Raw genomic sequence first — 24,779 nt, forward strand, 5'->3', positions numbered from 1 at the left:
AGATATTTTCCCACTATTATACACCCCTTTCCACTGCACTTGTCAGCAGTCCATAATTCAGCATTATCCACACTGGGTCTCACTGACTGGAAAACTACCAACCAAAACTCACTCCTTTAATTCAAATAAAACACTAGTATCAGACCAAAGAGGCTTCCCAGGTGGCTCAGTGGTAAAGAATCCTCCTGCCAATGAAGGAGATGCAAGAGATGGGGGTTTTACCCCTAAGTCAGAAGATCCCCAGGATTAGGAAATGGCAACCCACTCCAGTATTCTTGCCTGGGAAATCCCGTGGACACAGGAGCCTGGCGGGCTACACTCTATGGGGTCTCAAAGAGTCGGAAATGTCTGAGGATAGAGACCGTTTTATATTTTTCTTTGATTCTGGAGCTCATACCAGTAACCAGCATCACTGAAAATAATCTCCTAAAGTGAAGAGTCTCTGTAGTCAATTTATTACCCTGGTCATATAAACCAGGAAAGGACGCCTCCTTAACACTCGAGAAAGAACTCCAGCGCCACCACCAGTTGCAAAGATGAAATTCTAAGCTAGCTCCTGAACAAGTGTTTTGGTATATTTACAAAATTATCAAGTGCCATGTCTCAATTATAATGACTTTCCCCCTATAAATTACTATATATTTCGTGCACGATATATGTTACCTCATGATTTTACACTGAAAGGAAATTAGACCACGGGCCTCTCAAGGTAACAACTGAATTTACTTGGGGAGGAAAGGCTGGGGGATTAGGAAGGTCCGAAGTGACCCGAGACCACAGATACAGAGTAGAGGGAACCCTACGGGCGGAGCTTAACAAGACTAAAAAGCAAAAACCAGTATTCCCGGGGAGCCCCACCTACCAACTCTCGGCTTCAGGAATTGCTGTAAACTCACATCCTTCTAGTGGAGACACCAGAGACTCTCAAGCGTTAGGTTCCAGAGGAAAGAGACAACGAGCGGGCGGACGTGCGGGGCGGGGCCGAGCGGGGCCGAGCGGGGCCGAGCGGGGCCGAGCGGGGCCGAGCGGGGCCGAGCGGGGCCGAGCGGGGCCGAGCGGGGCCGAGCGGGGCCGAGCGGGGCCGAGCGGGGCCGAGCGCGGCCGAGCGCGGCCGAGCGCGGCCGAGCGCGGCCGAGCGGGGCCGAGCGCGGCCGAGCGGGGCCGAGCGCGGCCGAGCGGGGCCGAGCGGGGCCGAGCGGGGCCGAGCGCGGCCGAGCGGGGCCGAGCGCGGCCGAGCGCGGCCGAGCGCGGCCGAGCGGGGCCGAGCGGGGCCGAGCGCGGCCGAGCGCGGCCGAGCGCGGCCGAGCGCGGCCGAGCGGGGCCGAGCGGGGCCGTTCCTCACGTCTCCTATTGCACCATTGATTGCTCATTGGTTCAACTGTAACACTTTTAATAAAACCTTAAAATTCGGTGGGATAATCACAATGGAAAGAAAGGTTTTGGCATAACATTTGGAGTCCTGCATGTCCGACGACAGAGGATGAGATGGTTGGATGGGATCACCGACACAATGAGTTTGAGTAAACTCTGGGAGTTGGTGATGGACAGGGAGGGCTGGCCTGCTGCAGTCCATGGGGTCACAAAGAGTCGGACATGACTGAGCGACTGAACCAAACTGTACTTAGAGTCCTGCTGTTGAGGCGGAAGTGATTCAGAGGCCTGGGAACTGAAACCTGGTCTGGTGGCCAGGTTGGGGTTGGGTGGGGGTTGATGTGGGGTGCTGGTGGGGTGGGGCTGGATGTGGGGTGCTGGCTGGACCCAGGAATATTCCTGCAATTAGAATTTAAGCAGTTTAAGTAAACAAGAACTGGCTTTATGTAGGGATGACAAGCTAGAATGTGAAACACACAACTCTTAGAAAGGGCTACTTCATACTAACACTTCTAAGGAGAAAAATGTCTTGACATTCCACTTCTTCAAGGATCAAGCTTATTAGTCACTGCAGTGACCCAGCGAAAGTGCACCCTGAGGGCAAAGCAGGATTGAGAAAAGCAGGCACCATACTGTGCTTTGGACATTCTGGCCTTGGTATTTCAGGAAGGGTCTCTTGGGTCCACCCACCTCTTCAGCAAGTACAGAGAAGTTTGGGGGAGTCTGTCCTGGTTTTCAGATCTCCTGGCTTTCAGGTTATTGATTGATGACCCCAATATTGTTTGGCAGTGTTTTAACATACATAGCGCCCAGTTAAAAGACACTGAGTTGAACTTCCCTGGTGGTCCAGTGGTAAATAATCTACCTGCCAGTGCATAGGACCCGGGTTTGATCCCTGGTCTGGGAGGATACCACGTGCCTTGGAGCAACTAAGCCCGTGCAACACAAGTACTGAGCCTGTGCTCTAAAGCCTGTGCTCTCCAACAAGAGTAGCCACAGTAATGAGAAGCCTGCACACAAGAAACTAGAAAGTCGCTTCTCCTTGCTACAACTAGAGAAAGCCCACAGGCAGCAAAAAGAGGCTCAGCACAGCCAAAAAAAAAAAAAAAAAAAAAAGACTGAGTCCTCTGGACTGACCAAAAGAAGCATCAAAACGCCAGTCTCCAACCATACCCCAGCCAAGTTTCTGTGGAGAATTCATAGCCCGATTGCTGCAAAAAGAGAAAGAATCCAGCACAATGAAGACTTAGCATAGCCAAAAATAAATTTTAAAGATTATTAAAGAGAGAAAAAACTTTTAATGAGGAATGAACTCTTCTTTATAAAAGTCTCTGTTCCATGCTTATGATGACAAAGCTTCAAATACTTATATAAGAAAAACTTGTTTACATCATAATATATAATACTTAAGTCAGTACTTCAATGTAATGGAATTTCAGATTACTATATGATCACTTCACGGTAATTAGGCAATTTACTTCTTGCTGAAAAATTGTAATATATTTTCTCTCATTTCTTTGTTGTCTGTTTCTTAAAGATCTGTCTGTTGTGGACAACAAAGCACATTGTAAAATATAAAGTCTTAAGAAGACATTAGAATTTATTTTCACCAAAATTATCAACTTGGCACTATTTATGAATATTTCTATGTGTATTTCTATGTGTAGCAACTCAGGTGCTAAAGGAACTGTCTTTCTTTACATTTACAGGGCACCTACTATGTTCCCTGTCATTGTCTACATGCATTTTAATGTTACAAAAGTCTCAGAATAACTCATTGACTTATGTATTTGTTAGTGTAAGGCAGGAAAAAAATGTAAATTAAACATTAAATCTGGGTCGTAACATATGGATAGAAAGAGTAATGCTAAGGAAAAACTATTGAAAAAAAAAACAAAAGAAATAGGATGGCAGGATTTAAGAGATTAGCCCTGAAACATATATAGTACCATATGTAAAAGAGCCAGTGGGAGTTTGATGTAAGAGCGAGTGCTCTCGGATAATCTGCAGGAATACGGTGGTGAGAGAGGTGGGTTCAGGAGGGAGGGGACATATGTACACCTATGGCCTATTCATGATGATGTACAGCAAAAACCATCACAATATTGAAAAAAAAAAAAATTAAGTGATGGTGAGTTAGGCCTGAACACAGAATCAAAGCTTTCCCACACCTAACACATTTGTGTAGTTTTCCTCCAGTTTGAATTTTCTGAGGGTCAAAAAGTTGATATATTTTACCACATTCTCTACATGTCTAAGTTTTCACTGCCGTATGGATTCTCAGATGATCTGCAACGTCATTCCTTGTGACTGAAGGGTTTGCCACATAATAACATTTATGTGGTTTCTCTCCTGTATGAACTGCCTAATGTGCAGTTAATGCTGAACATGCACTAGAAACTGCCACATTCATTTCACTTGTATGTTTTCTATGCAGTATGAATTCTCTGAATTATAAGGCCTGAGCACTGCCTAAAGGCTTTGCCACACTCACGACATTTGCACTAAAATGTTTCTCACAATTGTCACATTTCTAATGTTTCTCTCTAGTGTGAATTCTCCAATGGTTTCTAAGTTCATCATTTCAAATAAAGCACTGGCCATATATATATATCATATTTATATGGTTTCTCTCCTGTCTGAACTGCCTGATGATGAGTTATGGATGACTGTGCCTAAATGGTTTGTCAAAATTTTTATATTTGTAAGGTTCTCTCCAGTATGAATTCTCTGATAAACTGCAAGGTTTGCATTCACACTGAAAGCCCTGCCACATATACCTCATGCATATGGTTTCTCTCCAGTATGAACTCTCTGATGAATACCAAGTTTTCCAGTATGACTAAACACCTTGCCACACACATCACATTTATGTGGTTTCTCTCCAGTATGAATTCTCTGATGAACAGTAAGGTTTGCAGTATGACTAAATGCCTTGTCACATACATTGCATTTGTATGGCTTCTTTCCAGTATGAATTCTCTGATGAACTGCAAGGTTTGAAGTTTGACTAAAGGCCTTGCCACATACATCACATTTATATGGTTTCTCTCTCATATGATATCGCCAATGAATTACAATTTTTGCAGCTTGATTAAAGGCCTTGCCACATACATCACATTTATGTGGTTTCTCTCCAGTATGAATTCTCCAATGCATTGCAAGTTTTGTAGTTTGATTAAAAGCCTTGTCACACACGTCGCATTTATATGGTTTTCCTACTATATGGATTCTTTGATGTCTAGTGAGTTCTGAGTCCTGAAGAAAGGTTATGTCATACTCATTACATTTGCCAGGTCTTTTCTTTTGTGGTTCATGGTCTGGTAACAGTTCTGAAGGGTGCATAACAGCATTCTCATGTTTATGAGAAAAGCCTTTGCAAACACTACAAGTTCTCTGAGACAATAAACCTGAGGCACTGACGTTTGTCACAACTTGACTACATTCAAAAATTATCCCTTCACACTGTACCATCTGCAGTTCATCCTGAGGTTGATCCATGCCTTTCAAAAGGTCCATTTCCTGCATCACTTCTACTATGATGATCTCTTCCATAAGTGAGGTTTTGTTATGGGATGTAGACATTCCTTTGTCATTTCTTTCATCATCTGTCCACAGACAATCCTGGATCTTCCTGAGGTGAAAATCTTTGATTTCAAGGCTTTCAGCTCTTTGAAACATCACTCTTTGAAAAATTTCCCCTTTACCACTGCTTGCTTTTGTCTGTAATTTCTTGGTCATATGTATATGAGACATATCTACAAGACATAAAGAACCACAGGTATTCTATTAGTTACAATTCATAAATAAATCATTTCTTGTCAAACACATGATATTATGCCAAAAGTCATATCCATTCTGAACAGAATTATTAATCTTTGCAATGGTGATCTTAAAACTATAGAACACTAAAAGAATAGAACTCTTTATTAAAGAGTGACCATAGGTAATTCAAATTAACTTTAGGGTAGTGTAGTTTCAGACACAATCAGAAAACATTCATTTTATGCAAACTCATGTCAGTTCACAAAGAAAACGTATTTTCCCACCATGACCTCAAAGCTCATCCTACTTTGTACTAAACACACTGCTGTCTCATTATTGAGGAGAAACTAATGGTATATTGTACACACTTTATGCACACTTATACTTATTTAAATGGTAAAGAACATACAGGACTAGAGAGGTGACTCAGTGGTAAAGAAACTGCCTGCCAATGCAGAAGACACGGCACAGGGGGATACAATCCCTGGGGAGAAAAGATCCCCTGGAGCAGGAAATCACAACGCAGTGCACTATTCTTGCCTTAAAAAAATTCCATGAATAGGAAAGCTTGCTGGGCCACAGTTCATGAGATCACAAAGAGTCAGACAGGACTGAGCAACTGAGCAAACAAGCATCAAACAGGCAATACATTGGAATGGTAAACAATGCAAAAGAAACATTCTAATGAATAATGTAAAAAATAAATGGCAGTTAGTAACTGTTCAACAAATATGGCATTGAGAAAATAAAGAATTCTGTAAACTATATATATATATATACACATATATATATATTTTTTTTTTTTTTTGCTGGACCATGTGGCTTATGAGATCTTGGTTCCCTGACCATGGATTAAATCCATGCTCGCTGCAGTGAAACTCCTGAATCCTATCCACTGGACTGTCAGGGAATTCCCTAAAATAATTTTAAAAATAAAAAAATAAACACTTTTCTACATACCTGTTAGAAATCTATCAGTAGATAGACATATAGGCATTTTATGACATTAATAAGTGGTTCATGTCAGTTCTATTGTGTAATACAAAAAGACCGTCATTTTTAAAAAACAAAAAATGAGTGAAACATTTTCTGCTTACACAATAATCATTCAATACATCAACTCCCTATCTACACAGTAACCTAAACTCACCCAGTTCATTGGCTCCAAGATATGTGTAAAGGAACAAGCTTTGGGGCTTCCCTTGTGGCTCAGAGGTAAAGAATCCACCTGCTAGTGTAGGGCACACAGGTTTGATCCCTGATCCGGGAAATTCCCACATGCCTGAGAACAACTAAGCCTGTAGGCCACACGTGATGATTCTGTGCTCTAGAGCTGGGGAGCCACAACTACGGCACAAACACACAGAGACCACCCACTGCAACAAGAGAATCCACTAGAATGAGAAGTCCATGCACTGTAACTAGAGGGTAGCCCTTGCTCGCTGCAAGTAGAGAAAAGCCCCTGAAGCAACAAAGTCCCGGTGCAGCCAAAAACAAACAAATTTTAAATAAATTTTTAATGTACTGTTATGAAGATAAAGGAATGTGATTGGAAAACCTAGTTAACTAGAGTCAGAGACAACTCTCTTGGGAACGAAATGTAAAATAACAACATACAAGATGTAATGTAGACAAAGAGACATGTCACAATAAGCATGACAGGAAGTAAATATATCTTTTAAGCAAAAATAACCTTTGAGGCAAATGCCCTGTGGTCCAGTAGTTAGGACCATGTGCTTCCACTGTAGGGGGCACAGATTCCATCCATGAATGGGGAACTAAGAACCAGACTGCCATGTGGCACAGCAAAAAATAATAATAATAATAACTTCTAATTTTTTCTATAAAACACACAAGAGTCTATGCCCCCTAACAGCACTAATTACCACAAGATGGGGACAAGGGCAAGTAAGTCCCTTTGAAATACCTCATCACATGCTACCCAAAGTCAAGCAACAAAGTTGACAGGAGTCAAATTACAGATTGTTGCAGAACATATAAAGACCTTGCCTTCTGGGACCTCTTTTCTTGGAGCCCACTTTCCATGAAACCTCTCTCTTTCAAAAAAAAAATCACTTTGTTCATTTAGAAACAGCCATCTGTAGGTCAGAAGTACTTTCCATTTTCCTTAATAAAATGTAATTTTGAGGTAGGAGTTGGAAGGGCTGCAGGTTGGACATCTACAATCAGCTACCCTCCTCTTGCATGCCCTGAGATAAGAGATAGGTGGGCTCCGGTTGAGGAATTTACAGCCAACAAAAAACAGGGTAAACAGGCAGTTTGTCTCTTAATTCAAGGGAACAGTCATGGCAAGGACAAAGAAAGGAAAAAACCCTGTCTGGTAAAGGAGACAGTACACAAGTACAGAAAGGTGCCTTGGAGTTAAAAGTGAGAGGATCAGTCCAGGCCATAATGAGTTTTGCTCCTCTGAGAAGCCTTTACTTCAAGATCCAGGGTGTGCCTGTGTACCCAAGGGGAGGGTCCTGAGACAAATTAACCAGGGGGGACAAAGCAAGGTGATTGGCCCACATTCCTCATATCTTTCTTTCTAAAAATACACATCTTACTTTCCTTAAGCAACCATGAGCTGTCCGTTATATTAGCATTTTGTAGAATGGTGAACGTAAATAGCAGTGATAATGTCTAAGAATATTTGCTTTCTTATAGAGAACATCTCAGGGTGGCACCAAATGTATTCATTAATAGGCCAAAATCTCTTTAGTTTGTCTGTAAGAGGAAATGAGTTTTCAATAATCTGTATTTCAGAATCTTATTTTATTTGGAAATGACCTAGACATTCAACGAACTTTCATCACTTAGTTTAGCACAACCTTAGAAATTCAGGTTATTCAAATCTGGAGAGATTATTTTAGACAGACATTTCTAAAGAATAATCATTCCTAACAGAGTTTATCTAAAAGCTCCAATCGCATTTGCATTCTTTCTTTAAAAGTTTCTTCACTTGAGTTACTTTAAGTGTTGACAAACTTACTTAACATTAAACCTAGGTACAATAAAAGTATTAGACAATGTTCAAGACACAAGATATGTCTTAATTAGATAAGCAAACAAACATTAATACTAGATATTTAATACTGAATATTTCCCAGTTCACATGAACCTGAAATTCATTTAGGTTAATTTCTCTTGTAATTTTTTGATTTGTAAGTGCTTACTTTTTTTTTATTTTTTTAACAAACAATTGAATTAGAGCTCATTTACAAATTAACCTCAGCAATATTATCTAAAAACAAAGACACATGCTGAGACAAACATAAATGCAGATGGACAGACATGAGAGCTCTCATAATTTCCTGCTTGAGATTTAAAATGTCTCTTTCACCTTTTTCTTCCCACCCCTCGCCCCATGGTTTAAAATTCTAATTTGCCCAAGACTGAAATCCCTGGGGAAATGGGTTACGTATTTCCAGGACATGGCAAAGGTTGCATGCTATGCAGGGTCGCTTCAGTCCTGTCCAACCCCCTGCAACCCTGTGGACTCTAGCCCACCAGGCTCCTCTGTCCATGATGGGACTCTCCAGGCAAGAATATTGGAGTGGGTTGCCACTCACTCCTCCAGGGGATCTTCCCTACCCAGGGATCAAATCCACGTCTCCTGTGTCTCCCCCAGGGGCTCTCAGGTTCTTTACCACTAGAGTCATCTGGGAAGCCCTGGCAAAGGTTAACCTTAAGCTTTTTTTTTGGCAGGTCTTTTTAACAAGCTTGCTGTTTTTAATTCCACATTTAAAAAGAACCAGTTTTGCACTTTCAAAGAAAAAAAATCATCTTAACCAGTTTTCTCCAGAGTCTAAACAGTATCATGGCCATGCTGTATCAAACAAGTTATCTTTCCTTTCTATAGTCATAGCTTTATGGCTACAATACAGATCAAATAGTGCTCAAATTGACTGTGATAACAGGGCCAGAAGGATTGATAAAAATCTTGGAACGTCCCTCCAGGGAGATGGGGATCTTTAATCAGAAGAATCTAAAGGGGTAAACAAACTTGCTAGGGTGGGGGAACCTGAGCTCCCCCTCCCCACTCAGAGACTGGGGCAGTTAGAAGGGGACCAGCTGATGGAGAAGGAGACAGAGGGGTTGGGAGGGGTGTAAGGCCACAACAGGACAAAGAATGGAGACAGAAAGGCAGTGGGGGACACTATTGGAGCTGTGGGCCGACTAAAGAGAGTCGACTTAAAAAGTGAAGATTTGATCAACCAAAATATAATGTGACATTGTAATATGGGTGATCATCCTCACAAATCACATAGTTCTTTTTGCAGTTGTAACTTCTCTTTAGACAGTTTTAAGTTACCTTTATTTACCTCACGGTAGGCAGAGAGGAGGATCCAGGAGCCAACTTGGATGGTGTTAAGCCTGGGGTTGGTTGGCAAGGGCCCCTGCAAAGGCTGAACAATCTCACAATTTGTCCCCTAACTTATCTATGGTGCTGCAAGCTTGGCATTCACAGGAGACAGTCAGACATTCACACTCAGGGCAGTTTCCATGCAGGTTAGAAGCAAGGTCAGAAGAATGCACTGCTTTGTCTTGAAGCCTAAACAAGACTATTTATTTAATTTCCCTAACAACCTGGTGGCTCCATGGTAAGAATCTGCTTAGTAATGCAGGAGACATGGGTTCGATTCTTATTGTGGGAAGATCTCACATGTCACAGAGAATAAGTTGATGAACCACAGATACTGAGCTTGTATGGTAGAACTACTCAAGCCCATGTGCCTAGGACCTGTGCTTCACAACAAAAGAAGCCGCCACAATGAGTGACCGTGCTTCCCCCAACTAGAGAGTAGCCCTCTCTCGTCTCAAATAGACAAAAGTCCACGCAGCACAAAAGACCCAGTACAGGCCAAAAAAAAAAAAAAAAGACCTTGCCTTCATCTCTGTGGGTGCTACAGCACCACTGGAGGGGGCTGTACATTTCACACGTCGAAGAACAGAGCCATAAGTTAGGGAGACGAAAAATATCCTGTGAGAGTTCACAAACATTAAACATCTGTTTTCTCACACAACTCTCCCAGTTGGAGAGTTTCCCAAACACCATGAATGGTGTGGCTTCCTTTCTGTCCTTGTGACAGTTGACCTGTGATCACACTGTGGATACTTTCCCACTCATCTGGATGTTTGCTATTAGCACCTCATTCTCCACAATCCAGGGGTCTTCTTCCTTGTGCCACAAGAATGGAGATAACGTTCAAATCAGAAACAGAAATTCCTACTCAGAAGTAATGCCACATACTGTGGCTTCTTCCAGAATCCAACCTGTCTCTCTTTTTAAAAAATAAATGTATCTGTCATTTTTAATACATTGGTGTACTCATTTCTTCTGGATCAGGTGAGTGTTCGTTGCTGCTTGGTCTTTTCCCCAGGTTCAACAAGTAGGGGCTACTCTCCAGTTGCAGTGCTCGTCCTCCTCACTTGCTGCGGCTTCTCCTGGGTGCATGGGCTTCAGTACTTGTCCCATGTGGGCTCAGTAGTTGCAGCTTCCAGGCTCTAGAGTGCTGGCTCGTAGTTGAGGCACAGAGGCGTAGCTGCTCTGTGACGTGTGGGATCTTCCCAGACCAAGGATCCAACCCGTGTCTCCTGCATTGGCAGGTGTAGAATCCAGCTCTTTTGTCAGCCAAGGAGTGAGGACATTATAAACTGACAGAAAAATACTTCTCAAATGAATTTATGATCTGCCTCCTTCTCAATGCACAGGGAACAGTATAATATACAGTACAACATGCAGCAGGTATCTAGTTCCTATCTAAGAACTACTGAGCCAAGAACACAGGGCTAGAAAACAGGCAACTGGATATTTCAAAGTTTGAAATCAGCTTTATAAACACTCGAGCTGTGGAGAAACTCCTTGTATATCACACATTGGGCAGGTTACCTGAAGGAAAGACAAGTTTAACCTTCTGATGCCAATCAGGAAGCTTTACATGTATGAGTCAGCAAGGTTTTGAGCTTAGTTAACAAAAACAGGGGATCTCCAAAGGTAAAGAGGGAACATGCAGAGGTACCCCAGGGCAGATCCCCATGCCCGAGGGAAATGATCCTCACCCACAGACAGCAGGTTCCTGAGGGTCTCCACCATCATATCCTTGTACAAAGACCTCTGGGCAGGGTCGAGGCATTCCCACTCCTCAGGAGTGAAATCTATGAACACATCCTTGAAGCTCAACTGTGTCTGAAATGAAAACACATTTCACCAACGGGCCCTGAGGACGATTCTTAGTTTCACACAAAATGAGAAGAGGTGAGAGGGGTAAAGCTCAATTCAGTTGAAGTAATATTATGATAGATCCATTAAAAGCTGCTTGAAGCCATCTGTTGGTCTCTAATTTAAAATTTCCTCTTTTTTCCTAAGATTATGATATCCTGCAATCAACATGAATTTGTCGTGTATGTGGACAATACATGAAAAATACACAAATTAAAACCAGCACTGGGTTGTCTACGCAGAAGTGTTACATTCAACACAGTGAGTGACATAGTGTCACTATCTAGATGAGTTACAGCAAGACTGGTGTCTTCAGAGACGACAGAGTCCACAGTGACTTTAAAAGAACACACATTGTGATGGTGACGACATCATCACACTGACGACAGGTGTTTCAGCACGTCCTACACACTAAGCATTACTCTAAAGACTTCACACGGATGAACTTGTCATCCACATAACAGCACGTTAGAGAAAGATCTGTGTCCACCTTACTGGGGAGAAAACTCTGTCCCTCTAAGAAATCACTCAAACAGTTAAGAAATGAGGCTACAGCACCTGAGCTCAGGTGGTTGGGAGAGACAACTGAACCTAAAGAATCAACCAGTTAACTACCTGAGAAGGAAAGTGCATCCATAGAGAGTTCCCTGAGAATACCTGAAACAAGTTCAAGGAAGCTGAAATACAATAGAACAGCATAAATGGTCACAATACAGGGTCACACCCTCTCCATGGCAACCCACACAATGTCAATAATCTTACTAAAATTTACATCATTCATGTGATGATGTAGAAAAAACTTAACGCCATGAAATACACTTAAGATACAACTGAAACTGCTACAAAACATACACCATTATTTATGAGATGGTGTTTTTGTAATAAAACCATGGAGTTACATATCCATGCATTCATGCATGCATGTGTAAACACACAATTGATTGAAGCAAAAAGAGTTGTCTTTTTTTTTTTTCATTCTATCAAAATTTATTCTGCATCAGCTTTGAGCCTCAAACTTGAAATACAGCAGTAAACATGATGGAGCTTACAATCTAGCAGCCAGCCAGCCAATTTCATCCACAATTTTAATGTTACTTCTGAAATAAGTGCTCTGACACAGATCTGGTGCTAGGACAAGATAAAACAGAAAGTCTTAACCTACACTGAGAAATCAGACAAGGTCTCTGTGAGAAAGAAACACTTAGGATTGGTATGGCGGGAAATGGAAGAGTGTTGCAAGCAGAGAGAACAGCCTGAGTGCCAGCTCTGAGGCAGGAAGATATTTACTGAACAGAAAATCAGCCAGTGTGACTGGCACACAGCAAATGTATATGGGGTGATGCCAGGCAGAGGCTAATTTATGCAAGATCTATGGATTTAGGACTTGATTCCAAAAGCTACAGGAAGTCACTGAAGAATCAGCAAGAGGAAAGTTAGATGCTTAGATTTGTTTTTCAGAGTTCAATCTGCTGTGGGCAGAAGTTGTTGTTTACCTGCTTACTCATGCCAGACCCTTTGCAACCCCCCTGATGGCAGCCCCGCCATCTGCTCTATCCATGGAATTCTCCAGGCAAGAATATTGGAGTGGGTTTCCATTCTCTTCTTTCATTTTACTTCTTCATTCAGTAACTATGTCAACATTCTATTTCTTTTTCAAAGCTTATTTATTTTGCTTATGTTGGGTCTTCGTTGCTGTGAGTGGGCTTTCTCTAGTTACAGCTGCTGTGCAGGGGCTTCTCATTGCAGTGGCTTCTCTTGTTTCGGAGCACACACTCTAGAGTGTGGGGGCTCCCGGGCTCTAGAGCACAGGCTCAGTAGTTGTGGCCCATGGGCTTAGTTGCTCTGAGGCATCTTCCCAGACCTGGGATGGAACCCGTGCACCCTACATTGGCAGGCACATTCTTAGTCACTGTACTACCAGGAAGTCCTCAACATTATCTTACTCTAGTTCAAATAAAATAAAAAGTAATACAAGCAGAAAATAACATACAGAAGATTTCTTCCAATCTTTATAAAATACCTGTATTTAAAAATATGTGGCCCTCCCTACGGGTAAGTGGTAAAGAATCCACTAGGCAATGCAAAAGATGTGAGTTGTTGCCTGGTCTGAGATCTCACATGCTGAGGGGCAACTAAGCCCGTAAGTCTCAATTCCTGAGCCAGAGATCTAGAGCCCAGAAAGTGAAACTACTGAAGCCAGCAGGCTCTAGAGCCTGGGCTGCAAGACAAGAGAAGCCACCATGATGAGAACTGTGTGCACCGCTACCAGAGAGTGGCCACCACTCGCCAGAACTAGGGAAAAGACACTGAAGCAATAAAGATACAGTATAGGAAATAAATATATTTTAAAAATCATAATGTGATTTTTATCATTAATTTTAGGTATATTTAATTTTAATATTAACAAACTCCAAAATTTATCATTTTATTCCATTAGGAAAATACTGAATCAAGATTAGAAAAGTTGGAGAATTCCCTAATGGTCCAGTAGTTAAGATCCCTCACTTCCACTGCAGGGTTTCAGGTTCGAGCCCTACTCAGCAAACTAAGACCCTGGAGAATGCATCATGTGGTCAAAAAAGAAAGAAAAAAATCTTAGTAGGCCTGATTTCACAGTTTAAATTAGATGGCGTAATGAAACACTCCCTAGCCCTGACAACTCTTTCTGAACGTTCCATTCCATTCCCAAACACTTAAGTTTTCAAGGAGGTGCTCATTTAGTTTTAAATGTACTATAAAAAGTCAGAACTGATTTCCACTCATTGGCCTCTTTTGCAGATTTTACCGTGTACTGAATGTGTTAATACCTGAGGTCCACGTACAGCTTCTTTACCCTGGTTGACAGAGCACAGACAGCACATCCAGATGGGCCCTAAACAGTCCCTGCTGCCCAACAGCACCAAGACCCCGTCTCCAACCCGTGTGTGAGAAGCCCTGCCCAGGATGGTGCTCAGGGGAACCTCCTCACAAGCTCTACGTCACCGGGTCATGGGGAGACGGGATCTAAGTGGAGATGACAGGCCCTGAAGGAAGGCCCGGGGTGAGTGTGCGTGTACAGGAGTCAGACAGGACACTCGAGAGTCAGACACGATTAGCGATCCTGAGATGGGCATTTCAGGAAGGCAGTGTGAGAATCCACTCAGAATATGACCCTACCTGAGAAAGACCATGCCTGACTCCTGTTCTTTCCTCTTCTGGGCCTCTTCGTCCATGAGTCTTCACAGTTCTACCATGAAAGTTGAAAACATGCTGCTTAATGCTTAGAGTCAACACCTCCCTTTCCTGAGCCCCAACCACACACAAAGGGAAGCCCTCACCCTGTGGAAGAGACAGTCCTCTGTGGCCACTGTCTCAGGAGGGACTCAGGACAGACAAGTACCGCAGAGAGACCAACAGGGGCCTTTCCCACACTTTCCTTGGCCACACTCCCCTCCTGGTGAGGCCTCATGCACACAGCAGCAGGGGGCACCTCTGCTGACCCCACGATGCCCTTCAGGTCACACGGCAGTCCCTGGTCCAGCCCCACTAGCAGCAGAGCGCCCTCCCCTCCCCCAGGGCCTGATCTCGGTCTCAGAAGTGGAGGCTAAGAGCCCTGGTGCACAATGCAGGATCCAGATCGGAATCATCTGTGGCCTATGCACATTCCTGGGGTGAGGCCCCACACGAGAACCTGAGGCGTGTGTCTGATGGGGGAGAACCAACTACTGAAAGGATTATGTGTATACATACCATAAAACGTGACCATATAACACATGTACACTGTGAAATATTTATCACAATCCACGAACCAACACGTCCATCACCTCCAAATCCCCATGTTCCGTGTGTGGTGACAACACTCATGACTACCCTCCTGACACATTCCCAGCAGGCAGTAACAGAACGGGATTAACCACGGTCAGCGTGCTGCACGAACCTCCCCAGGACGCACTCATTTCACAACTCAAAGTCTCTACCTTTTGTCCACCATCTCCCCATCTTCCCCACCTCCCAGCTCCAGATGACCACCATCCTACCCTCTGGTACTAGTGAGTTTCATTTTTTTTTTACACTCCATATAATGGAAGGACATATAATACCAGTCTTCCGCTGTCTGTCTTAATTCACTTACCATAATATTCTCTATATTTATCCAAGTTGCCCCAAGTGAGACAAATCTCCATAATTGTTTACAAGAAACTCGCAAGTGAATGAACAAATCTTTATCCCAAGCTATAAACATAATTAAATGTAAAGAAATCAGAAAGCCAAAAGCAAAACCATCACAAAGAACATGTTTAAAGTTCCTAGAAAAGGCATCATATAGTAAGAGTCAGTCAGTTCTTGCCCCATTTCTTCTCTCACATAACCTCTACTCCTCACCAGGAATAGGGAAGGGGGTGACTCACACCTGAGAGAATCAAGTAACTGTCGCAGCCCCCACCTCAACAGGCTCTACACATGTATGCTCTTTTAATACAAATACTTACAAAATACACATGCGTCACAGACAGAAATTTTGCAATTCTTGTTCTTATCTATATAATTTAAAGAAACAAGATTTGCATTAGATTTTAAAGCCAAAAATTAATGTATAACGACTTAATAATTCTTACCCAACTGATTCAGCACTCTTCTGGATCTAGTCCCCACTATCACCTGCACACCAGCTGTTTCCACTCCATTTGGCTGATCTGTTTCCCTACTTCTTTCTACGTCTCCCTTTCTCTGCTCTCCTGCTGTGCCCGTTCTCCTCTCTACTTCTTCCCTGCCTCCCACCCCGCCTCTCTATGCCATCTGTTCGCCTTCAAATTGCTTTCTCTCCAACCTCCCAGGTGATCCTCAATCTCCCTGTATTTCTGCTTTTCTTCTTCCATCTCTGCCTTCCCTCCCTCCCAACTCTCTGGCACTCCCAAGTGGCTATGCTTCCTTTCAGCTCGTTCTTTCTCTCAGCTCCTTCAGTCACTGCTGCTGCTGCTGCTAAGTTGCTTCAGTCATGTCCAATTCTGTGCGACCACATAGACGGCAGCCCACTAGGCTCCTCTGTCCCTGGGATTCTCCAGGCAAGAATACTGGAGTGGGTTGCCATTGTTGTCTCCAAACCAAGTGTGTGAGCCTCCAACAAAAATAATAATGACTGGACTTGAAGCAGTTGATCAAGTGTATAAGCTCAATATGTGATCAGTGATTATAATAATGTTACTCTAGATATGGGAGTAATTTCCGCTTCCAGATGTTCAAGCTGGATTTAGAAAAGGCAGAGGAACCAGAGATCAAATTGCCAACATCTGCAGGATCATCAAAAAAGCAAGCATTCCAGAAAATATCTACTGCTGCTTTATTGACTACGCCAAAGCCTTTGACTGTGCGGATCACAACAGACTGTGGAAAATTCTTAAAGAGAGGGGAATACCAGACCACCTGACCTGCCACCTGAGAAATCTGTATGCAGGTCAAGAAGCAAGTTAGAACCAGACATGGAACAAGACTGGTTCCAAATATGGAAAGGAGTACATCAAGGCTGTGTATTGTCACCCTGCTTATTTAAATTATATGCAGAGTACATCATGCCAAATGCCGGGTTGGATGAAGCACCAGCTGGAATTAAGACTGCTGGGAGAAATATCAATAACCTCAGATATGCAGATGACACCAGCCTTATGGCAGAAAATGAAGAAGAACTAAGGAGCCTCTTGATGAAAGTGAAAGAGGAGAGTGAAAAGGCTGGCTTAAAACTCAAAGTTCAGAAAACGAAGATCATGTCTTCCGGTCCCATCACTTCATGGCAAATAGTTGGGGAAACAATGGAAATAGTGAGAGACTTTTTTTTGAGGGTGGGGGCCTCCAAAATCACTGCAGATGGTGACTGCAGCCATGAAATTAAAAGACACTTGCTTCTTGGAAGAAATGCTGTGACCAACCTATACAGCATATTAGAAAGCAGAGACTTTATCAAAAAAGGTCCATGTAGTGAAAGCTATGGTTTTTCCAGTAGTCATGTATGGATATGAGAGTTGGACTATAAAGAAAGCTGAGTGCCGAAGAATTGATGCTTTTGAACTGTCATGTTGGACAAGACTCTTGAAAGTCCCTTGGGCTGCAAGGAGATCAAATTAGTCAATCCTAAAAGAAATCAGTCCTGAATATTCTTTGGAAGGACTGATGCTAAAGCTGAAACTCCAATACTTTGGCCACTTGATGTGAAGAACTAACTCATTGGGAAAGACCCTGATGCTGGGAATGACTGAAGGCAGGAGGAGAAGGGGACAACAGAGGATGAAACGGTTGGATCGCGTCACTGACACGATAGACATGAGTTTGAGTAAGCTCTGGGAGTTGGTGATGGACAGGGAGCCCTAGTGTCCTGCAGTCCTTGGGGTCGCAAAGAGTTGGACAGGACTAAGTGACTGAATTGAACTGAGATATGGGAAAATGCAAAAAGAAGGAATACTTTCCCGGACCATAACCAGAAGACAAGTCTGCAGAGATCTTTGACTATGGAGACCTAATCCACTAATAGCACACTGAGTGACCTATCAGAAAAAGCCTTCTTCAGAACTGGGAACGAGCCTTCCCAGCAACTCGAGACAAAATGTTCATGAAATGCCCCCCAAAACATGATTGGATGTATGACTACAAGAGGGCCGTGTCAACTACAAATTGTCACTTATCAAGGGCACTGCCAACGATCGAACGGCAAAGGCATTTACCCTCTGCCTCCACGGAGATTGAACCCCATTCTGCTAAAGCTATTGACTTTCAACAGCCCCGGAGGGACTTCAGAGTGGAGCGAGGCACTCTGCTCCAGGGACTCTGGTAGGACTGGTCTGTAGAGAGTTGGATGTTTTTAGGAACAGACTTTATGATCTCAATCCTTGCATCTCCTCCTATCCAGAGAAGCACTAAATCCCTTCATGGTAACATCACATCCTCATGACTAAAAAAAACCTTTTGTGAAATGGGTGCTTCATGGTATTGAACTTCCCCTTCACCAAAACCTTATATATTGATCTTCCCCCACTGCTGCTTTGGAGCAGTCTCTCAGACTGCTCAGACTATTCTACTGATATGACCATTTAGCAAATATGACCATACTTTGCAGGGCATTTCATGACCATCTGTTCCCACGTTGCTGGGAAGGCTCATTCCCCATTCTGAAGAAGGTTTTTGCTGATACGCTGCTCAATGTGCTATTACTGGACTAGGTCTTAGTAGTCAAAGATCTCTGGACATCTGTCAGAGCTATCTGAGATGCTGTCTTCCTGGCTGCTGTCCTCATTTTCCCCAAATAAAACTTAACTTGCAACTCTCAAGTTGTACATCTCTTTTAGTTGACACACCCTATTCCAACAACAGGAGATGATGAATCTACACAAAGACATCACCAGATGGTCAATACTGAAATCAGATTGATTATGTTCTTGGCAGCTGAAGATGGGGAACCTCTATACAGTCAGCAAAAACAAGACCAGGAGCTGACTGTGGCTCAGATCATGAACTCCTTACTGCCAAATTCAGACTTAAATTGAAGAAAGGAGGGAAAACCACAAGACACCATTCAGGTATGACCTAAATCAAATCTCTTATGATTTCACAGTCGAAGTGACAAATAGATTCAAGGGAGTAGATATGATAGACAGAATGCCTAAAGAACTATGGATGGAGGTTCATGACATTGTACAGGAGGCAGTGATCAAGACCATCACAAGGAAAAAGTAATGCAAAAAGGCAAAATGCTTGTCTGAGGAAGCCTTACAAAGAGCTGAGAAAAGAAGAGAAGTGAAAGGCAAAAGAGAAAAGGAAAGATAAACCCATTTGAATGAAATGTTCCACAGAATAGCCAGCAGAAATAAGAAAGCCTTCTTAAGTGGACAATGCAAAGAAATAGAGGAAAACAATAGAATGGGAAAGACTAGAGACCTCTTCAAGAAAATCAGAGATACCAAGGGAGCATTTCATGCAAAGATGGGCACAATAAAGGACAGAAATGGTATGGACCTAACAGAAGCAGAAGAGATTAAGAAAAGGTGGCAAGAATACACAGAAGAACTATACAAAAAGGATCTTAATGACCCAGGTAACCATGATGGTGTGATCATGAACCTAGAGCCAGACATCCTGGAATGTGAAGTCAAGTGGGCTTTAGGAAACATTACTATGGACAAAGCTACTGGAGGTGATAGAATTCCAGCTGAGCTATTTCAAATCCTAAATGATGATGCTGTGAAAGTGCTGCACTGAATATGCCAGCAAATCTGGAAAACTCAGCAGTGGCCACAAGACTGGAAAACGTTGACTTTTCATTCTAATCCCAAAGAAAGGCAATGCCAAAGAATGTTCAAACTATCGCACAATTGCACTCATCTCACCCACTTGCAAAGTTATGCTCAAACTTCTTGATTAGAAGTCAGCTTTCATCGTCAGCTCCTCCTCCTCATTGGGGGGGGGGGGGAATTTTCTTGTCCTTACAGGGTCAAGCTTGGACTTGAATGGCTCAATGGAAATGCACAAAAATTTGGTAAATCATCTCAGGTTTCAGCATAATGTCACCTTTTCCTTATATTTTTGTTTTTAGAGCACACAAAGAAGTATGTCCTAGGGGGTCATTAACTTACTGAGCCCACCGGGCAGGATGTGAGGCTCATGCCACCGTTGTTTTATTCTTTGGGGGCAGGTCCTGTGCCTTTGCCACATGGTTTTGTGGCTGAGAAAACCTGCTTTCTTGACTGATCCTTTAACATACAGAGTCTCCTATACCCTTTTCTTTACTTACAATCCCCTAGTGAGGTTAACTATTTAGTCACCTACTCTGTCTCTTTTCTCTATCCTTATCAACTTGATTTACTTTAGTCTGCTTGCCAGTCCTGGGTGACCCAGGTTCCTGTGTTGGGTCCCCATCTGGGGAGGTCTGACAGCAGTCTTTATATTTAGCACAAATCATGCAAGTCTGAGGGGCTTGCTGGATGGTCTTCCGCAGGTTAGCCTCCATTATGAACTTGTGAATCCGTTGTGGCTTCTCTCCTGGTGTGGGTGCTGTTACAGTGTGGTGTGGCACGGAGTGCAAGACGGCCTCAGGAGACAGGACATTTCCACATGCACACATCTCCCCCGGGTGTGGTGTGGTCCAGAGTGAATCCCCACTCCTTTTCCGGATACACCACCTGGTATTTTGACAAGTTGATCTGTAGTGATCCTCTAATGGCTTGAGAATCACCTGCCTTTGCTGCCTGCCTTTGCAGCTTGGTCAGCTAACTGGTTGCTTTGGATTATATGAATTTCACCCTTCTACTGGCTTGGACAGTGCACTCCGGCCACCAGTGAGGGCTTGTGGATGGCTCTTCATAGTGACAGGATCTCAAAGCATGTTTTCTGTCTTTATTGTCTGAAGCGAGGAGCCCCTTCTCTCCAGATAGTGCTGTGAGGAGGCACCACAGAGAACGCAGAGAAGGAGCCTCTGTATGTATCACTCACGTGCCTTCAGTGAGCCGTAGGGCTCTTGTCAGAGCAGTGACTTCTGCCTCCTGAGCTGAGCTCCCTAGAGGCAGGGCTTTTGCTTCTACCACTTTTTCAAGGGTTAGCACCACAGGACTTCCCTGGCGGTCCAGTGGTTAAGACTGCACTTCCACTGCAGGGAGTGCGTGTTTGATCCCTGGTTGGGGAACTCAGATCTTGTAGGCTGTGTGGCAAAAAACACAAAGGGTTTTCACTACATACTGAATACGTCCCCTGCCTTGGTCCGTGAAGCTGCTTCCATCCATGAACAGGTCCACATCCGGCTCAGCCAAGGGTTGTGTGTTGAGCCCGGTCTCTTTGAGGCAGTCGTCCTCAGGGGGTTGTGCAGCAGCTGTCGGGAGCAGTGACACTGGATTTAGGGCCAAAGTAACCTGAGGTTTTAGAGTGGAATTGCCTGAGAGAATGGCTTGGTACTTTCCCATTCTCCCAGAAGTCAGCCAATACCTCCTTTTTGTTCCAGTGAAGGACATGAAATGAAGTGAAAGTTGCTCAGTCATGTCTGACACTTTGCAATCGCATGGACTATACAGTCCATGGAATTCTCCAGACCAGAATACTGCAGTGGGTAAACTATCCCTTCTCCAGGGGATCTTCCCGACCCAGGAATCGAACCGAAGTCTCTTGCATTGCAGGCAAATTCTTTATCAACTTAGCTACCAGGGAAGCCCAAACAAAGGACATGGTGAGAGATGTACACAGTGGTGGGTCACCCCAGGGTGAACTGCTCGGTTTCCTGAAGTCTGGCAGGAGCTGCTACAGCTCGAAGGCTAGGGGGCCACCCTGAACAGTCTGTTTTAGTTGAGAAGTAAGTAGTGGGCCGAGGGATGTTTCCCAGAGCTTGAATTAATATCTGAGACTCATGCCTTGTCTCTCATGGACCTACAGTGTGAAAGGTTTAAGTCTGCTCATTCCAAAGCTGGAGCCAAGACTAACCTTGTATTTCTCATTTCACAGGCTGTTTGGTGCTCTTTTGTCAAAGTAAAGAGCTCAAGATATGTTCTTTTAAAGCCTGAGTTCGAGATCCTAATTCGACAGAATCCTGCCTTTCCCAGAAGCCCCTCAGCTCTGTGTGTCTTGGGTGTTCCCAAGATGGCAGTTGCCTATTTTCTGTCAGGCAGAGGATGAAACCCAGGTACGTGACTTGTTGCTTTTTGCCTTCTTCTGGGAGCCGTTCCATCCACAATCAGCCGAGTTCAGGGTTCCTATGGTATTTTGTAGACATTTCACTTGTTGTGAGAAGTCATCGACAAACATTGGAGTAAGAGCCCGAGCCAACATTTCCCCAAACAAGGTAGGGGAAATCCTCAGTCCTTGAGGCAACACTGTCCAGCAGTACTATTGGACTCCCTGCGTTTCTGGGTCCTGCCACCAGAGAGCAGACAGCTGCAGTGGTTCTTCTGCAGTAGGAATGCAGGGGAAAGTGTCCTTCAAGCCCAGAACTGAGAACCAGCAGTATTGTCCCACAGTAGTTGTGGCAGAACATATATGGATTACTGTTAAGGCTGCAAATCTTGGGCTGTCTCACTAATGGCCCTCCTGTCTTGGACAATGATTCGTACACTGCGGAGTTCAGCTCTTTGGGAGGATGGGGGTTTTATATAGGAATCTACAAGGTTTAATTCGTCCCAGTTAAGCCAACTTTTCAAGAATTGTTTGAATTATTTTTGGGGTCTCTTGCCTCAGAAGGTACTGTTTTAAATTAGGTGTCCCAGTGTCCTTTATTTTTTTCTGGCTGTCCTGCACAGTTTGCAGGATCCTAAGTTCCCTCACCAGGAATTGAACCCGGACCACTGTAGCAAAAGTGCCAACTTGTAACCACTGAACCACCAGGGAATCCCTCCATGTCCCTAATAACAGGATTTGTATTGGCCACGTGTTTGTCGGCCTTCCCTGGAGTGTTGTCAGCCCACACTTCCTGCCTTACCTTTTTGTATACTTGGGGAGGGGGAATCAGTCGCCTTCTCCAGAGTGTCCACGAGTGTCATCTGCCTGCTTCCCGGGTGCCCCGACAGGATGCTGATGTCAAGCTGTTCTGGTGAAAAAGTTATTTGTGCATTTAATTTACAAAAGAGGGATTTGACACGTTGGCATATATAAGAAACTGTGTTTCAGATTGAGGTCCCCTAATCGGCACTGCAGAGGTTGTAAGACAAAACAGCTTTGCACTTCTCCAGAAAGTCCTGTGACTGGGATGGATTGAATCATTCTCTGCACCATCTTGGTATCTACTAAGTATGCTGCACTGTAGCTATCAGAAGGTCAGTCAGCTTGTCCCCATTGTCACAGATACCCGGGGCTCCTGGGGCATCATCAGAGTGTTCATCTCTTTCTACTGCAACGACAGGCTCCTGTCTGTTACTGTTTTCCTTCTTACTCCTTAGCCAAGGACAGTCTGTTTTCCAGTGCCCTCCTTACACTAAGCGTGTTGTTCCCTCCCCCGCGGTGGCTCACCTCTCCTCAGGTTACTCGTGCTCTGGGAATCCACTGCTGCCACCAGGTAATGTGGCTTTCAGTCCTGCATCTTCTTGCTTCGTTTGCTGTTCCCTGTTGTTGAACACTTTTAAAGCAACATCTGCAAGTTGAGAAGGGGTCATTCCAAATGGACCATCTAACTTTTGTGAGTTTCTTATATCTGGGGAGCTTTGTCCAATAAAAGTTATGTTTACCATTCTCATTATTTTCCGAGGCCTCAGGGTTTGCATCAGAGTAGTGCCTATAAGTATGATAAACTCTTTCTAGAAACTCTGATGGATCCTCATTGGGTTTTTGGTGTATCTCTTGAATTTATCTAAGCTCTTTTGCCTGGGTACTCCTTTTCAAACACCTGCTAAGATACACTTACTGTAATGCTCTCAGTTCAGTTCAGTACTCAGTCATGTCTGACTGTGACTCCATGGACTGCAGCATACCAGGCTTCCCAGTCCATTACCAACTCCCAGAGCTTACTCAAACTCATGTCCATTGAGTCAGTGATGTCATCCTACCATCTCATCCTCTGTCGTCCCCTTTTCCTGCTGCCTTCAATCTTTCCCAGCATCAGGGTCTTTTCCAATGAGTCAGTTCTTTGCATCAGGTGGCCAAAGTACTGGAGTTTCAGCTTCAGCATCAGTCCTTCCAATGAAAATTCAGCACTGATTTCCTTTAGGATTGACTGGTTGGATCTCCTTGCAGCCCAAGGTACTCTCAAGAGTCATCTCCGACATCACAGTTCAAAAGCATCAATTCTTAGGCACTCAGCTTTCTAATAGTCCAACTCTCACATCCATACGTGACTACTGCAACAACTATATCTTTGACTAGATGGACCTTTGTCGGCAAAGTAATGTCTCTGCTTTTTAATATGTTGTGTAGGTTGGTCATAGCTTTTCCTCCAAGATGCAAGTGTCTTTTAATTTCATGGCTGCAGTCACCATCTGCAGTGATTTTGGAGCCCCCAAAATAGTGTCTGTTTCCATTGTTTCCCCAACTATTTGCCATGAAGTGATGGGACAGAATGCTGTGATCTTAGTTTTCTGAATGTTGACCTTTAAGCCAGCTTTTTCACTCTCCTGTTTCACTTTCATCCAGAGGCTCTTTAGTTCTTCACTTTATGCCATAAGGGTGGTGTCATCTGCATATCTGAAGTTATTGATATTTCTCCTAGCAATCTTGATTCCAGTTTGTGTTTCATCCAGCCCAGCATTTTGAATGATGTACTCTGCATATAAGTTAGATAAGCAGGGCAACAATATACAGCCTTGACGTACTCCTTTCCCTACTTGGAACCAGTCTGTTGTTCCATGTCCACTTCTAACTGTTGCTTCCTGACCTACAGATTTCTCAGGAGGCATGGCAGGTGGCCTGGTAGTCCCATCTCTTGAAGAATTCTCCATAGTTTGCTGTGATCCACACAGCCAAAGACTATTCAATGAAGCAAAAGTAGATGGGA

At 43.7% G+C, this 24,779-nt stretch overlaps 1 protein-coding gene across 1 annotated transcript; it reads right to left on the reverse strand.

Moving 5' to 3' along the window:
• Window positions 1-2,769: 2,769 nt before the first annotated feature.
• LOC129631366 (zinc finger protein 677-like) lies at window positions 2,770-11,909 on the reverse strand. Its single transcript, XM_055552335.1, has 2 exons — window positions 11,200-11,909; window positions 2,770-5,129 (listed from the first exon to the last, which is right to left on the reverse strand). Exons 1-2 carry the CDS (start codon window positions 11,234-11,236, stop codon window positions 4,153-4,155), a joined length of 1,014 nt encoding a protein of 337 aa, XP_055408310.1. The 5' UTR covers window positions 11,237-11,909; the 3' UTR covers window positions 2,770-4,152.
• Window positions 11,910-24,779: the final 12,870 nt, after the last annotated feature.

This window comes from Bubalus kerabau, chromosome 17 (genome assembly GCF_029407905.1).
Source record: "Bubalus kerabau isolate K-KA32 ecotype Philippines breed swamp buffalo chromosome 17, PCC_UOA_SB_1v2, whole genome shotgun sequence".
NCBI lineage: Eukaryota > Metazoa > Chordata > Mammalia > Artiodactyla > Bovidae > Bubalus > Bubalus kerabau.